General features: G+C 44.1%; 4 protein-coding genes across 4 annotated transcripts; 3 read left to right on the forward strand and 1 right to left on the reverse strand.

The window, feature by feature from the left end:
* Positions 1 to 2641: 2641 nt before the first annotated feature.
* On the reverse strand, positions 2642 to 3703 carry BJ212DRAFT_1300912 (uncharacterized protein; the record flags this gene model as incomplete). The annotated part of the gene is made up of 5 exons (XM_041333054.1): positions 2642 to 2687; positions 2781 to 3025; positions 3154 to 3345; positions 3401 to 3529; positions 3575 to 3703. 5 exons carry the CDS (start codon positions 3701 to 3703, stop codon positions 2642 to 2644), a joined length of 741 nt encoding a protein of 246 aa, XP_041191259.1.
* Positions 3704 to 7101: 3398 nt separating this feature from the next.
* BJ212DRAFT_1300913 (uncharacterized protein) lies at positions 7102 to 8027 on the forward strand (the record flags this gene model as incomplete). The annotated part of the gene is made up of 2 exons (XM_041333055.1): positions 7102 to 7501; positions 7777 to 8027. 2 exons carry the CDS (start codon positions 7102 to 7104, stop codon positions 8025 to 8027), a joined length of 651 nt encoding a protein of 216 aa, XP_041191260.1.
* Positions 8028 to 10258: 2231 nt separating this feature from the next.
* BJ212DRAFT_1482412 (uncharacterized protein) lies at positions 10259 to 11226 on the forward strand (the record flags this gene model as incomplete). The annotated part of the gene is made up of 5 exons (XM_041340415.1): positions 10259 to 10392; positions 10443 to 10539; positions 10584 to 10664; positions 10866 to 11040; positions 11093 to 11226. 5 exons carry the CDS (start codon positions 10259 to 10261, stop codon positions 11224 to 11226), a joined length of 621 nt encoding a protein of 206 aa, XP_041191261.1.
* A 3291-nt stretch (positions 11227 to 14517) lies between these two features.
* BJ212DRAFT_1482413 (uncharacterized protein) lies at positions 14518 to 15807 on the forward strand (the record flags this gene model as incomplete). Its single annotated transcript, XM_041340416.1, has 1 exon — positions 14518 to 15807. The coding sequence occupies one exon, from the start codon at positions 14518 to 14520 to the stop codon at positions 15805 to 15807; it is 1290 nt and encodes a 429-aa protein (XP_041191262.1).
* Positions 15808 to 17529: the final 1722 nt, after the last annotated feature.

Genomic DNA, 17529 nt, shown 5'->3' on the forward strand with positions numbered 1-17529 from the left:
AATTAAAGCCAAGGGAGGTCATACAAAATACTAGAATACCTGGTTATTATTGTAAAATACTTGAGTCAAAAAACTGTCCACATGAGTCACCATTTTGTGAGCCTTGTATCTCCACCATATCTCCACCAATTCCCACGGTGTAGGGCTCAAATGAAAGCCCTGAAGCCATACTACAATGTGGTATAAGCATGTCCTTGAGCCATTTGTTGTTCTCACACAATATCATAGATAGTGAAAAATGTCAAAACATGCAGACAGTTTTTTGAGCCACTGTAAGTAAGTGACTCGAAGTTGTCACAACAACCTGGCTCAACTCCTAAGTGATTGTTAATAGAGGCAAATGCAGGAGTGCCAGAGAGACTTTGACCATGGCGAAATGGTACATGGTCACCAGTTGTGATGTTCCAGTATGTCTTTGTGATACCAAAATTAATGATAAAGGTGGTGGGCCTCAAATTTCCAAGACCCATCAAGATGTTCTGCGGTTTGATGTTGCCATGAACATAGTTATGCAAGTGGATGTACTCAAGATGTGAGAGCTAGGAAAGTAAATCAACCTATTTGTAAAGACCTCAGACTAAATGACTCACCAACTGATCCCCTATGTTCATGACATGGAGAAGGCTGAATTTTCAACTGTTTGTGAGGAAGAGTTGGTGGAGGGATGGTCCAAGAAGTTCAAGAACAAGAGCATGATACACTGACTCTCTGCCAAACCAGAGGATGCAGGGGATGCCAATTCCATCTTCAAGTTGCTTCAAAATGTGATATTCATGCTCTACAGAAGATGGGCAGTTGACAATAGTTTCAAGTTTGAGGGCAACATGATCATCATTGATGATATTCCATGCAGAATATACAATGGCTAAGTGGTATATTATAAATGGATCTGAATCAACATGAGAACAATATAGTATACCATACGAGCTAGATCCTAAAACATCTCCCAACCTAAATCTCCCATCCACTCAAACCAGGACCTTATTCATGGTAATCAACTTGATAAGTAGACAGCAAATCTGACTGAATAGTGGGAGCCTGTCAGCCTGAGATGGAGGGAAGTTGGAATAAGAAAATGAAATTCACTACATAACATTGTAACTCCCACCAGGCTGGCTTGAGGTGGCTTGAGGCTGGCTCAAGCTGTTGTTCCCACATTCTTGGCTTATGCTGATTTGTGCTGGTCCAGGTGGTTTGTGGACTGGACCAAGTTGCACATAAGTAGTGATGTGCATGGCCCAGCTTCAAGCCATGGGCTGGCCAAAGCCAGCCCTAGTTAGGCCGAGCCAGGCCAGGCCAAAGTCATGGCCTGACCACAGCCTAGGGCCTGGTCTGGGCAGTTGGGAAGCCAGAGCTGGCAGCTCAAGCCATGGCTTTTACTCTTACAGCTACACCAGTCATCTAAGACAATGACAAGCTCAATTGTTAATGTATCACTCTGACAGTCCCAAAGTTGCAAATTCTCCTTTGTCTGAGTTGATCCCTCTAACAGTCCTTCAAACAAGCCTCAATTAAAACCACTGAAATCCTTGGTGCTACTTCCTCCTTACCATGGACTTATTTGCATGTGAGCAACTTCTGTGAATCCAACACACACTTAAGCACATCTGAGATGTCTGATGGAATAGAGGCCTGAGAGAAGTCAAGTGTTTGATGAGTGTTTGCAGAGCTTAGCCAAAAGGAGCATCAGAGCATCAGGGCATGGCATGTCTGATGCTGGCTCATACTCATATGCTAGCCAGTAAAAACTGTGAGTCACCTTTTGTCATGCTTCATGAACTCAATGCTACTTAGATCTTTGAAGTGTCATCTATCTGCAGCACAATCTTGATGATTTATTGAGATAAATAGTAGGCCCATCTTCCCTTGTAGAAGAGGAAACCAAAGACTCCAAACACAAGGCTGAGGTGTTAGAAGTTGAAGCAGCAGATGATGAGGAGTGGGATACACTGCTTTTAGGTGACAATAATGATATGTCAGGGTCTGATGTTGATTCAGCAGATGATGACTAATGTTAGTATACTTGAATTAAATATAGACTCTTTTCTTTCTTGAAGGCTGTGAATGAGCCCAAGCTGGCCATGGCTTTGGCCTGGCTTTGGCCCACAGCTCGGCCTGAATTTTTTCAAAGCCCAAGCCTCCCCAGGCCAGGCCTAAGCCAGGGCTTTCAGGCCAAGCTGGGCCTGCACATCACTACACATAAGTGACTTGGTTCATGAGAATCACCAAACTGCTGGGAAATTGGCAAGAGCCCAGCCCAGCCAGCCACAGCCAAACCATGACATGACTAGTAGCATGCATGGTCTATCTGTGATCCTCATTACAGTGCAAACATGCATGACTACAGAACTACAATACTAGTTACATCATTAGGGAAATCCAAGATGACTTGAGGCATCTTTTTTTGACTTGCAGGGTCATAAAAGTTGTGAAAAGATCTTGAGTGCACAAGACGCCAAAAGGCCATGCATATTCTTAAAATCGTCTGATTTCACCTTAACTTGCATTGCTCAAGACAAAAAAACTCACTAAAAGGCAAATACCATCGGATTCAAATTATCCCAATTTTCAACCAAATAGTAACTCTAAAGCATCACAAGGTGTACCAAGACACATTAAGCGGGAAAAGGACTATATAAACTCAGGAGAAAATGATTAAAACCAGATCTAAAGAGAGCCAAGAATGGCTGCAAACAGTGCATGAAAAATGGATATCAAGGTGATTCAATCTGAAAAAAGGCAATTAGAAGGATAACTGGCACAAGTGGAGCACTGCTCACCAGATGTCTGCATGGTCATCCATCTCATCCACTGAGTCAAGGCTGTTGTGATTGTTGAAGCCAGGTTTCTTCAAGTACTTGTAGGCCATGGACATTGTCAGCCAGATTGATTCCATGCCCTTCTTATTCACCCCTCGAATGAATGAAGCAGTTTTCAGGCCCCACTTGGCAATTGAGAATGCATGCTCAGTGGCCATTTCCTTTCCAGTTACCTTGTTGAAGGACTTTGGTGTCTTTAAACAAGCCTTTCATCCTGCAACAGGTGCCTCGGGATTATCAACAACAATGGTGTTGTCAGCGACAAGGGTGAAGGTGCATTCAAGCTAGAATTAGATAAATCAGTGCAACAAACCACACCAATAAATTAACACACTGAGATGATGCCACTGTCTGCTAGAGTATCGGTATCAAGTGTGGGAACATCAGCATGCCCAATAATCTGGGCAAGATGTGCAGTAGTGAGCAGCTCTTGCACAAAAGCATGTCCAAAGTTCATTCTGAGCACCAAGCCAGAGAAAGACTGTTGGTAAAAACTGCCTGGCCCATTTTCCATCTTTGTGGCAACCTGGAGGAAGATCGGTGTTCAGGTATGTTGAATGCGCCTTTGACACTAGTTCCACCCAATTGCCATCCCCCTTAGGCCTGGCACTGGTGGTGGACACTGGGTGTTCAGACTTCACATGTGTTGTCTTTGCTTTCTTTGAGGGGGGAACTTTGTTGTCACAGCAAGATACAGTACTGACGGATATCTGGAGTGAAATTAGTAGCAAAGATGCAAAACAGGGAAAAAATACCATGGCTGTAGTATGTGAAACTTTCACGGTGTTAACTTGCTGCATCTTGACTGCAATAGGCTTCTTCACCACATCCTCTATTTCATCAACCTGCATGGCTTCCTCATCATCAGAAGCTGGTTTGTACATGATGTAGAGACTCGCTCCTCTATATTGCCACTATAGGATGATATACCACCCCTTCCCACTGATACTTGGTTCTGATCCTCTGGATAAGTCACTCATGCTATCACAAGCTGATGTGCAATCACTGCATGCACACAAACGCGCTTGCATGTCCTGTGTGCCTGCTCTAGGTCCTCTGCTACAGTCCGTCCACCTGTCCATGTCCTCACTAAAGTCCACTGGTGCATTTTTATTATACTCTTATCACTCTGATGTACCTTCCAGGCCAATTATAGTGCTATAAACACGCAGGCACATGTTTAAAACACTATTACATACAGATATTGCTACCTACTCACTTCGCCTCCACACTAAAGTGTCGCCTAATGCCCAATATAGGGAAGGGAGGGGGAGTTTTTTAGAGTACCTTATCCTAGCACCTCCCACCTCTGTGTAGTAGCAGTAGTTTGTGCATTTGAGCCAGTTTGAAAGCACTAAAGAATTGGAACTTGCGTGCTACCTTCATAGGTGTGATCGCCTCTAGTCAGCTCGATTCTCTCTCCACTGGATTTCATTTCCAGATAGCTCTAGCACCTATGCTCTAGACCCCCATCGCATGCGCTCTCACTTTCTATCACATCAGCACACTTTCATGCGTGTCTTCTTCGCGCTTCTTCCGGTATTTGCGCTTCGTGCATCCTATAGTGCTCATTTGGTTTCAGAATCTCCCTCAGTCATTTCAAGGACCTTCTCTCAGTAGCTGTCCTTAGGGTTGAGTTCAGTCTCACATCCAGGTCTTGCTTTAGTTCCCCCCATAGTCCAAAGTCCTCACCTTCAATGATATCATCAATCTCCTCTTGTGGACTCAAGAGATCATCCTCTTTGGAAATGCCTTGAGTTATGTCCATGAATTGTTTTCTCTTCCTTGCAGAATTAACTTGAGATTGTCATTGAGCAAGAGGTGGTGGGACGAGGTCTGGATCAGTGTCATGGAAAGTAATTTTAACAGTGGACTTGGGCAAAAAATCAGTACAAACAAATGAATAAAATCAACTGATGGTCACTGTTCTGCCAGTGCTTACTACTTTGCCACAATTATGCAATGCAACAGCACACTCAAATGAATCATCAAGATCCTCATCTCCAAATCCTCCAACAAGCTCATCCAAGTGTGTAACTTCAGGCATCTTGGGCAAACCTTTGGAGCTAGGCAGTTGAGGCTCACAAGGATGTGAGCTTAGAGAAGGACCAGTTGAGTCATGCGATATCTGAGACTTTGAAAATATGGTAGATGGAGGAACTTGACTTGCGCTAGTGAGTGAATTGCTTGTGGTCTTTGGCTCGTAGTAGACATCCTTTCTCCAGTTCTGAATGTGGCCACCCAAAGTTGATTTGGCCCTTGATTGCAAAGTCAGATTGTGAAAGAAAAGTGTAGATTCAGAGAGAATGAACATGGTGGTTGAGGAATGCACAACTCACAGTAAGGAGTTGCCTTTCTTGTTCACACATGGCTGATCACGACTATCAGCCTTCGCAGTGGATAAGTTCTTGTGAGCTTTGACTATGGCATTGCTTAGTGACCATGTGTTCTTCCCTCCTTTCTTTTTCGTCCCATCTGTCATATCCCATATGCCAGACATAGATCCCATCATATTCCCACGCTTTCCGGACCTATTTCCGGACCCCATATCCAACTCATTCCTGGATCCCCTATCCTGTCCACCCTATGCACATTCCATCCAGCAAGACATCTGAACTTTACCTCCTCTCAGATTCTGGACTACATCCACCACCTCACATATCTCAGTCCTGTTTCCGCCCTGCCTTCCGGATCCCCAGATCTCTGGACCTATTCCCGCCCTCTATCCAAGATCCTGCGCCTATCCCCATTTAGGCATCTCTGCCTTTCCAGTTCTCGGTTATCTCTGTTTCTGTCTTGCTGATTGATCCTTGTATGAGTCTTCATCTCTGAGTTCATTTACTTATGTTCTGTCTTACTTACCAATGTGTTTCCACATGCTCATACATAGCCTTACTCTGTTGCTTACTGATCCTCTCAGATATCCTCTAGTATATAACCCCTGTACAATTCCTGTAGAGTCCTCAGTCTGAATATCATCTTAGATCCTGTTCATCACCTTAGATCTGCCCAACCATCTTCTGGACTTCAGTCTGTCTGAGTTTGTCCTTTTCCATAAGGCCTAGGGAAGGATTCCCTAGGCCAGAATTCCGGACCTTCGGATTTGTCCCCTATGTCTCTGTCCCAAGTCTAGGGATTGCTTCCCTAGGCTGGAGTCTTGCCTTTCCAGCACTTACCCTCTCTCTGGACTTTGGTCCACTTCCTGTCTCTCCAACTCTACCTAAGGGTAGTCTACCTCTGTTTGCTTCTACATCAGACTCTGTCCAATGTAGCCCCTATTCCTTCTGGACCTCTGGACATCCTGTCCTTCTGACATTCCACCCTCTGTACCTTCAGACGTCCCGTCCTCCTAACCCTTTAGTCTTCCTGTCCTCCATACCTCCGGACATCCTGTCCTCCTGTCCTCCTGTCCTCCGGACATCCTACCCTTCCATCCCATTTCCTGTAGAAGTACTACCTTGCAGTGGGAACTCTCCTGAGCACTTCCTGCATTCCTCCAGAACTCTCCCACGCTCCTCCAGACATTTCCCATGCTCCTCTGGAAGTCCTCTAGCACTCTCCACCAGAGTAGCCAGCCTCTAGAAGTCCTCCAGACTTCATCAGACCATCATCGGACTTCCTCTGAAATGAAGGGCACATACTCAGGTAAGGGGCACAGTGTACAAGCTGAGGCCAAGCCCCTCTGAGTCAGTCTCTCTCTCCTTTGAGCATGGTTCTTAACACCATCATCACCTGAATCATTGTCACCTGCCAGGAAATCTTCATCAGCATCCTCCCTTGCCAGTTGTGCCCTCATAGTGATGCCACCAACAATGGTAGGTTCATCATCATTGCTTGCACTGGCAGTACCTCACTGCTTCTTAGGTAAAGGATGTGGCCTGACAGCCTTGGGTTTTGTCATTGTCACCTGGGCTTCTTCCATGCTGGCCTGCAGTTTTGCAAGCTGGTTAAGCCCCACCACAGCCAGTGCTTCCTTGGCTTCTTGAGCGACTTTGAGATGCTTCTCATCAGCTGCCTTCGCTTTGGGCGTCTGGTGCTTCTGTTGGGCATCTAGCACAATTTGACCAGGGTGAGCAGTTGCATTTTTGGTGCAGGTGTGGCAGATTGGCTCAATCATTTGAGACATTAGTACCAGCAAATCCAAGACTTGGAGGGATGGAAATTTGAGTTGGTTGAGAGCAAGGTTTTTCAAATGATCTGAAATGAATTTGTATGTCCTCTCCTGACATGCCAAACAAACACTATTGAATTTAGGCTTGCACTATGCTTACTAGTATCCACAATGCAGAGGGCCTTGCTTTGGCCCTTGGCACTTTTGCTTGCCTTTATCTTCCTCAGCATGCCAGAAATTGTCCCTCACACTCAGGTTGCTTGGCAAGACTTCAGCACATTCCAAGTCCCTTGCAGCAATGTGGGCTGCAAATGTTTCTTCAAGACTACTGCTGGTCACACAAAGCATATTCTTTCTGCCCACCCTATTGTATCTCCTCCAGCCTCTCCAGAACCACACATAAGCCACCCCAACAACATCACCGACAATCCTTTTCAGGACAGCAAGCTTCTAGGTCAGCCAAATGGTGATGGTGATGAGGCATTACAAGCTTCTCCTCCTCCCAACATACACACAGAATTCTTTGGATCTGGAAACTTGCTCTATTGCAACTACCATACATCATTGAATGGTTTGTTTTTGCATTTGTCCTTCTGTTCAGACTCTAATTATGAGTTTTAAGGTCGACCTTGTGATAAACATGGCCATTTTCTCCCCGAGGGTACACTACCTCTACCTCCTGAGCCCAAATCACTGAATGATTGGACACTGTTTCAAAACCATGCAGAATTCGAAACCACCAGTTTTTCTACATAAAAAATCAGATGCCAGCAGGACAAATTGACCATCTTCTTGACCTGTGGGCAACAACACTTTTAAAATCTGGCAGCAGCCCACCCTTTGCAGATCACAAAGACCTCTATGCAACAATCAATTCAATCACACTAGGCAATGTGAAGTGGGAGGGCTTCTCATGCACATACACAGGTAAGAAACCTGATGGCTACCCATCCTGGATGGATGGGACTTATGATGTCTGGTACCAAGATCTTCAGGAGGTCATTCTCAACATGTTGGCAAATCCAGCATATGCTAATGAAATGGATTACCGGCCTTATCACAAGTACACTACCAATGGAGATGAACAGCAGTTATGAGATTTTATGTCGGCTGATTAGGCTTGGAATCAGGCAGTAAGTGTTCAATTTTATCACCATTACCACCCTCCCTTTTCTCAGCCCTGGATTACCAGAACTCCCCATTTCATATCCTCCTTTTTCTCAGTCCTGGATTACCAAAACTCCCCATTTCATACCCTCCCTTTTCTTAGTGCAAGACTCACCGTTCTTCATACTCTCCCTTCTCAGCCCTGGATTACTAAAACTCCCCATTTCATACCCTCCCTTTTCTCAGTCCTGGATTACCAAAACTCCCCATTTCATACCCTCCCTTCTCTTGGCCCTGGATTACCAGAACTCCCCATTTTTCATCCCCTCCCTTTTCTTAGCACCAGACTCACCATTCTTCATCTCCTTCACTCTAAGTTATTTAAATTCAGCATTCTTAAACATGACTAACTATACTCATTACAGGATATCATTGCTGGAGACCCAGAAACAATTGGCTCCACCTTCATGCCCATTATCCTCAGAAGTGACAAGATGACGGTTTCTGTTGCAATGGGGAACAATGAGTACTACACACTTTATCTTTCAATTGGAAATGTTCATAACAATGTTTGCCATGCACATCAAGATGCGCTTGTGTTAAGGTTGTGTGCTCAAGGGGGTTGGATCACAAGGGCTTGGCCTCAGCTCGTATGCTGTGCCCCTTTCCCAAGTATGTGCCCTTAATTTCTGGGGGCTAGAACAGTCATCTGGAGTTTTCTGGGATTTGACTAGGGCAGACAATGGACATCCGGATCTGAAACATGAGATAAATCCAATGGACGTCCGGATGTTACCTGGGCAAGTGGATAAGACTAATCCAGACGAAGTCTGGACTAGAAACTAACAGAGGATAGACTACCTTAAGGTAGAGTCAGAAATGTAGTCTAGGATGCAATTGTTAAGATCACATGCTCGAGGGGATTGGATCACAAGGGCTTGGCCTCAGCTTGTATGCTGTGCCCCTTTCCTGAGTATGTGCCCTTAATTTCTGGGGGCTAGAACAGTCATCCGGAGTTTCCAGGATTTGACTGGGGCGGATAATGGACATCCAGATCTGAGATGTGAGATAAATCCGACGGACATCCGGATGTTACCTGAGCAAGCAGATAAGACTAATCCAGACGAAGTCCAGACTAGAAACTAACAGAGGATGGACTACCCTGAGGTAGAGTCGGAAATGTAGTCTAGGATGCAATCCTAAGACTCGGAATATGACAAGAGACTTATCTCGAGTCTGGAGGACACAGGAATGAGCAGGAACTAAGATGATATTCAAACTGGAGCATTTCCAAGAGTTACAGGAGGTTTATATACTGTAGGTATCATATAGGAATCAGTCAGCAAACATAAAGGCTATGTATGAAGCATATGCAAAGTCTATTAGTAAGTAGGACGGATCACAAATAATGAACACCAGAAATGAAATGTATGTAACGGATCAATAATCAAAAGGAAAACATGGTTAACCGGAGTCTGGAGACAGGGGCAGTCTAAATGGAGTTGGGCGCTGATATAGGGTTTGGATTCTGGAAGGGAGATAAAGATAGATCAGATCATTTGAGATCCGGATATCCAGAGAAGTGGATTTAGAGTTGAGAGTCCAGAATGGCATATGACAGCTTGTGGTAATCAGCTTCCTTGCAATGCCCAAAAGTACATCCATATCTTTTGAGCAATCCAACACTCGAGTATTAATTTCAACTGTATAGCTACAAAGAAACACACAGATGACCCAAATTTTCGCAAATTCCATCACCAATTATTCCATTCATCACTGTCTAGGATACTTGCATCACTTTGGCCTGGGATGTCAAGACCTGAAATCACGAAGTTTGGAGATGGTCATTTTTGGTGTGTAATTTATGGACTAGGGCCATACATTGCCGATTATGAGGAGCAAGTTCTCCTTGCATGCATAGTCCACTTCTAGTGTCCAAGGTGACAAAATATTTGTATTATCTCATTAGCATTAAGACTAATTCTCTTTTAGATGCAGCTCTCATCATGATAATCTTGACACTACCTCAGTCCTTCAGTGCTGCGAATATCATGAAGCCTTGTTTGAAGTGGGTACTTATGGATAACTGTGGACAGAGTTTGGAATAGTCACTGATTTAATTGTAAGTCTACATGTTCGCCCTGAGACCTAGAGTCAGGTTGACATTTCTGTCATTCAGCCTTTCACAAATGACTTCCCATGCGCTGACATTCATGAAACAATGGCCCCAGACATCCTACATCAAGTTATCAAAGGCATGTTTAAGGACCATCTCGTGGATTGGGTGGAGAAATACCTTGTGCTTACTCACAGGAGGACTGAAGTGGACTGTATCTTAGATGATATTGATCACAGGTATGAATCTAACATCCTTTTACTAACTTATTGACTAAATTCTCACTCAGGATTGTGGCCATTGCCTCATTTTCTGGTCTGTGCCACTTTCCGCAAGGATGCGGCTTCAAGCAATGGACAGGGGATGACTCCAAAGCCCTCATGAAGGTGAATTTGTTCCTCTTACCAATGACTTTTACTGATAAACTTAGGTTTACATTCCCGTGATCAAGGGGCATGTACCAACAGATGTTGTTCGCACATTCCATGCATTGCTAGAGTTCTGCTACCTTGTACATTGAAACACCATCACAGAGTGCACCCTGGATGAAATTCAAGATGCTGTCTCTCATGTCCATCAATATCATGAGGTTTTCAAGACTTCCAGTGTCATTTCAACATTTTCACTGCCATGACAACACTCTCTTATGCACTACGCACATGTTATCCGGCTTTTTGGCACCCCCAATGGACTTTGCTCATCAATCACTGAGAGCAAACACATCAAGGCTGTGAAGGAACCATGGAGGTGGTCAAGTAAATACAAAGTGCTTGGTCAGATGCTGGTCACAAACCAGCATCTTAGTAAACTCACCACTGCATGTGTTGATTTTGAAAGCCATGGAATGTTGAAGGGTACCTGCCTTTCAGCTGAACTCGAGGCTCTCGGTGTGTAGTTACTATTTTCCCTCAAATTTATCCAGTACTAATGCATGCTTAGGTATGTCAGACAATCCTGATGTCCCTAATGATGAAGACCCCAATGACCCCCCACCAAACCAAGCAAGTAATCTTGAGGACAGCAATGACTTAATGATTGACCATGGCCCGACCATTCTACAAGCACACACTTGACTTGCTCAAACAGTTCATAAGTGTCATTTGTAGCTATATTTATGGACTATGAGTTTAATGTAGCATCATGCACAGAAACAAAGCATGCCTGCAATGTATTGGCTCTTGCTGATGAATTGCACCTTCCATCTCTCCCTGCCTTAATCTGCCACTTTCTTTATGAGCAAACATGCCCAGACAACACACTCAACATGTATGACATCCCTCTTGCTGCCTGCCCCAGGTATGAAGGAAAGATATCAGTCTTCAACTCCATGTGCTCAAGATTCTATGCACCAAGTGACCTTTCCAGGATCAGTGGCATGCGAGTAGAACATATCTGTTCCTGCCCTATGTGGCAGAATGAGTTTTCTCATCATGATTGTGTTTTTGTTAATACAGGATCAGACACTGAAGGAATCCAAGGGCTCAATGTTGCAAGGGTTCAGGCATTTTTTTCATTCAATTATGCAGGAACAGTGTACCCATGCACCATTGTGCACTGGTTTGATGTCATTGGGGGCTCACCTGACCCAGAGACAGGAATGTGGGTGGTTCGCCCAGCCTACTATGCCAACTGTGCACCTACACACACTATCATACATGCGGACACCATCTACCATGCCACTCACCTCATCCCTATCTACAGCAACCAATTCCTTCCTCTCAACATCACGTTGCACATGTCCTATGATGCTTTTTGAGCTTATTATGTTAACAAGTATGTTGATCATCATGCATTTGAAATTGCATCATAATCTTTTAATTTTCATGTTTGAACTCTCATTATACAACTAGTAATTTACCTTGGTAGCAGTTGTAACAGCTTGAATCTGATTATTCTCCTTAAATCTATGTATCATGTTTTTGCTCTTTTTGCACCTTGAAAGAACTTTGACTTTGTGCACCTTATCCCACCTTTTCAGCAAAATAGGGCTGGTCAATTCTAAAATGTCGTTGTCAATGTTGACTTGAGCTTATGGTCACCTCTCGTAAATTACTTAGGCAGACCCTAAACCTTTCCTGATTTGGCCACTACTGTGTTGCCTAAACCATTGCATGGGAGATGTTCTACACAGTATCCTTGTCCTAATTCTCAGGCCTCTGAAAGTTAACTAACTACCTAAACCTTGCCATGAGTGATCCTCATTGTATAGAGCCTCTGAAAGTCAGCTACCTAAACCTTACCATGTAATATTAGTTCCTAAACCTTTTCATGGATTATTCCTAGTAAATCTTTCCATGTAGTGTTGCTTCCTAAACCTTTCCCTAATCAAAGTCTTTTAATAATCCAGCTTAATGAGTCTCATCAGTACCAGAAGTACTGTGTGTTGGACTCTGAGAGATCTGAGAGGACAAAGACTGAAGGATCCAAGATAGAGAAGGGAAGTGAGTGAGAGGTACAAGCACAAGCTGAAATGGACAGAGGCGAGTGATGTATTGATGTCGGCTCATGCCCTACATTATTTTCTATGTTTCATTCTTATATCTGAGTCATAACAGTACTCACCTTAAAAGCATCAGTAGAAACACCCTCACATCTCAGTTCTTTCAAGATACTGAGATGTAAGCCTTAAATATTGTCACCCACATGCTACAAAGTCTAACAATAATGTAGTGTACTTGTTGTATAGGTAGATGAGACATTTACAGAGTTCTTTCAAGATACTGAGATTGTACTTGTTGTATAGACTCCTCACCCCTCTCACTCATCTCATAACAAGACTGCATGCAAAATTGCTTAAACTACTCAAAACTTGCCCAAGCAAAATATATGGGCCCTAGTCGACTACAAGTATCATGAACAAAAGGTTTAGGAGGACATTTAGCAATAGAACATAGGTTTAGGAATACTACATGGCAAGGTTTAGGTAGTTAGTTAACTTTCAGAGGCCCAAGAATTAAGACAAGGATACTGTGTAGAATGTCTCCAATGCAAAGGTTTAGGCAACACAGTAGTGGCCAAATCAGGAAAGGTTTAGGGTCCACCTAAGTAATTTACGAGAGGTGACCATAAGCTCAAGTCAACATTGACAACAACATTTTAGAATTGACCAGCCCTAATTGCAACTTTGGTTCGAAGTCCAAAGCTGATTAATCAGCTGAAAGCCAAATAAGGACTTCATGATTTTACTGATGATCATACATGAATCTATAAAGTAGGATGCAATGTGTGGGAAGTGTCTCACCAGCTCATGTGGCTTTCACATAGGGCCATGTGGTTTTTGCTAAACGCCATGTGTTTTCACTTAGCTCGCTTAAACCTCTTTTTGGAATGGTATCTCGTGTGGTTTTCTTGCATGAGCTTGCTAACAATGAGAATAAGAAAAAGGCTTGCAAATTGAGAAAATCGAGCAAATTGGAGAGGGTAAATTTCACCAAGTCCAAATATACTGCCAAACACGATATAGTGGACAGTGATCTGCACGCCTACTGCGCCGCGGCCATAATATGGACAAACAGAGTGGTTTTCCTACTATATGGGAACGGCATCAAGAATAACAAAAGCATAATTAGAATTTGGTTGTGCAATTTGGTAACACAATTGACTACACAAATCACTACACAACTTGGCTGCTGCTTTTGATTAGAATTCTCAAGTTAAACTGCCTTCCCTGCAGCCAAGTGTAATACAGTGCAATACATTTTTGTGGGTTTCATTTCTTATCAACAAAGATAGAAATTGATTGACTTACTTATTAATGGGTTCAGACAACTCAAATTTTGCACTTGCTAAACAACTGTTTGAATAACAAAGATGGATCAAAACATTCCTATTCGGTGAGCTGTCAACTATATAATAATTGCTATGTGCAGGGTGCATTATGCTAATGTCTGCATGTACTATTCAGACAACCACAGATTACGCCAGAACGTGATTGGCAATCCCAACGTGAACATGATAGACTTGGTCGACTTCAGATGACTTCACCTACCAGACACAATCGCCATCATGCTGTCCATAATAATAATCAGGATGTGCCTCCACCTCCTGTACCATAGCCAAATTTTGTGCCAGCTAATGAGCCACAAGCAGGCCCTGTTCCACAACCTTTTGCTTGGCAACCTCCTCCTCAATTTCCATATGGGCCATTGCCAGTTCACCAATATCCTGGCTTGCCACAAAATGCAATTGCACGTGTACTGCATGCTCATCATCCTCCTGTTAATCGACCTCCTCCTGTTGATGTTGATTTTGATGTGGTCTTGAATGAGTGAACAAATGCAGCTGGAAATAATAGACTCCATCAATGTAATCTTTGTTGGGAGCAGGAGAGACAGGAAATAAGACAGCAAGTGGAAGAGGAGCTTATGGCAGCTGGAATATGGCCTCCACATGTACCTCATATTCCTGTTCCTAATGAACCTGTTCAACCCAGACCTCCTGCACCTCCTGTGCTTCCTGTGCCTCCTATGCCTCCTGTATATGGCCCTATTCATTATGAGGGTGCAATTGATCCTCACAACTTCAATAATCCCCTCCACTACTTTGCATCTAATCCTGCACTACCTTTACATGCACCACCTGAGCCTGATTATTATCAATTTAATATTCAGTTTCAGCATCATTTCCAGGAAGAGCAGATGGAAAATGAGCAAATCAGAAATGATTTGCTTCATAGACAAGCACAGGAGGCATTTCGCCAAGAGCAGCTCCAACAGCAATTGCAGCAGCAAGAAGCTAGGAGGATCAACAGAGAGGTTGAGGAAGCTCTTCACCTACAGCAACAGCAAGCTGAGCAATGGCAGATGCAACAGCAGATGCAGCAACAGTTCTGGCAGCAGGAAGCTCAGCAAGTCAATAGACAGGCCCAGCATGCTCTTGAACTGGAGCAGCATGAGGCTGAGCAAATGAATAGACAACATCAGGGTGTCTTGCAAGTAGGTCAACATGAGGAGCAGCGCCACAACCGCCAGGAGCAGAGGGTTCATGAGCAGGAGGAGCATCTTGAAGAGGCACTGCATGAATATAATGATCCAGTGTCTCAAGAAAATTGTGAACAAGACGAGGAAAGAAGAAGAACTCAGGAACATGAACACTGCCTACAGCATGGGGAAGAGGAACAGCATATTAACCAGGCAGTTCCTGTCCCTGATGGAGGTCGACCATACACAGAGCCTATCACTCATCATACTCTTGGTCCTCTTAATATAGAATGCACAAACTGCCATGCAATGCACTTTGCATGTGAAAAGCTCTCCAACTCCTCTCAACGAAACCCACGCTTTGGAATGTGCTGCTTGCAGGGCCAAGTCAACTTTCCACCCTTTCCAGCATGGCCACCTGAGCTGCGGCAGGCATATACAGACCGAACTTTCATCTCAAAAATACACCAATATAATAGTGCTCTTGCATTTATATCAGTTGGTGTTAATATTGAGGATCATGCTCTTCAAGGATCTGGCCCAAATGCTTTTCATATCCATAGATCTCTCCATCACCTCATGGGCAGTCTTATACCCCCAGAAGGCCTTCAGCCTTCATATGCGCAACTCTACATCTATGACCCTGAGGAAGCCACAAACATCTGTGCCACCTGTCCTGGAAATGAAGGTCTTGATCGTCACATCCTCAGAGAGCTCCATGATATGCTGTATTGAAGCCATCCCTATGCTCCTTTGTATAAGCAGGCCTATCAAGTCATGCGAGAGAAGCCTCCAGAGCAGCACACTGATGTTCATGCACGCATCCATTTCCAGCAAGGCACAGATGGTCGAAGATATAATCTCCCTACTGCCAATGAAATTGCTGTGATTATTCCTGGAGATGGATCTGAGGAGGTGTCTGACAAACATGATATTGTCTTGTGACTTCAAGGTGGTCAACTCCAGCGTGTCAGCCAACTCAGTCACACATACTCAACCCTGCATTATGTCCTTCTCTTTCCTTCTGGTGAAGAGGGCTGGCATCTTGACATCCCTCTTAACAATCAGGGTGGACGTCAACGAGCAAAAAAAGTCGCCCAGTTGCTCTATTATGCCTATCGCCTTCACCCTCGCCCGGTTCACATGGACCATAATAACATCTTTCATGGTGGACGACTGTTCCAGCAGTATGTGGTTGATGCTTGGGCCTCTATAGAGCAGAGCAATTTGAACTGGATCAGGAACAACCAAAAGTGGCTGAGGGCAGACTGCTACTGAGGCTTAACAGATAATGTCCTTGATGATGGTGTGAATGATCTGGCTCAGACAGGTCGCTCCATTATTCTTCCCTCCTCTCATACTGGGAGCCCTCAGTACATGCACCAGCTGCTTCAAGATTCCTTGGCCATTTGCCATGCCTGCAAGAAGCCTGATCTTTTCCTAACAATGACTGCCAATGGGAGTTGGCCTGAAATCACCGAGAATCTCCTTCCAGGTAATAATTCATATTTGATGCACTATTTATGACTTCAGCCTGACAACTTCTTATATAGGTCAGAGCGCTGTGGACTGTCCAGACTTGGTGGCTCGCATATTCTATCAGAAGCAGCAGGCTCTGTTGAAGAAGGTTCATAAAGGCTACTATGGAAAGGTCACAGGTTTGGTGTACACCATCAAATATCAAAAACACGGTCTGCCCCATATGCACCTTCTCATCTTCCTGGAGCAAGAGGATAAGATACGCACTGCAGAACAAATCAATTCCTTCATCTCTGCTCAAATTCCTGACAGAAATGTCCATCCACAACTCTATGAGGCTGTGGAAAAATATATGTTGCATGGCCCTTGCAACCTGCAACATTGCTTGGAGAATGGACAGTGCAAGAAACACTTTCCAAAGTCATTCTGTCCCCAGACCTTGATGAAGGATGATGGTTATCCAGAGTATGCAAGACCCAACAATGGTCGCACCATCCAAAAGAATGACAACATCCTCACCAACAAAGATGTTGTTCCCCACCCCCCAGAACTCCTGGTGCAATTCAACTGCCACATCAATCTGGAAGTCTGCGCCTCTATCAAATCTGTCAAATATATTCACAAGTACATCTACAAAGGAAATGACTGCGCTACTTTGGAGATGAGAGGAGCAGTGGATGAGGTCAAATCATATCTCGACTCCAGGTATATCAGCTCAACTGAGGCTGCATGGCACATCTTTGAATTTTCAATGCATCTTGAATGGCCCTCTGTCTACCGCTTGCCAGTCCACCTCCCAGATGAACATATGGTGTTCTATGATCCTGAGGATGATGCCCATGATGTTCTTGAGCGTGCGGCAGCCAAAGAGACTTGCCTCACTGGATGGTTCAAAGCCAATGTCAATGAGAACTTTGTGGCAGCTGGAGCCCACAACCACCTCTATCAGGACTTTCCCTCAAAATTTGTCTGGACCAA

The sequence above is a fragment of the Suillus subaureus genome (assembly GCF_016647635.1).
Source record: "Suillus subaureus strain MN1 chromosome Unknown BJ212scaffold_23, whole genome shotgun sequence".
In the NCBI taxonomy this organism is placed as follows: domain Eukaryota; kingdom Fungi; phylum Basidiomycota; class Agaricomycetes; order Boletales; family Suillaceae; genus Suillus; species Suillus subaureus.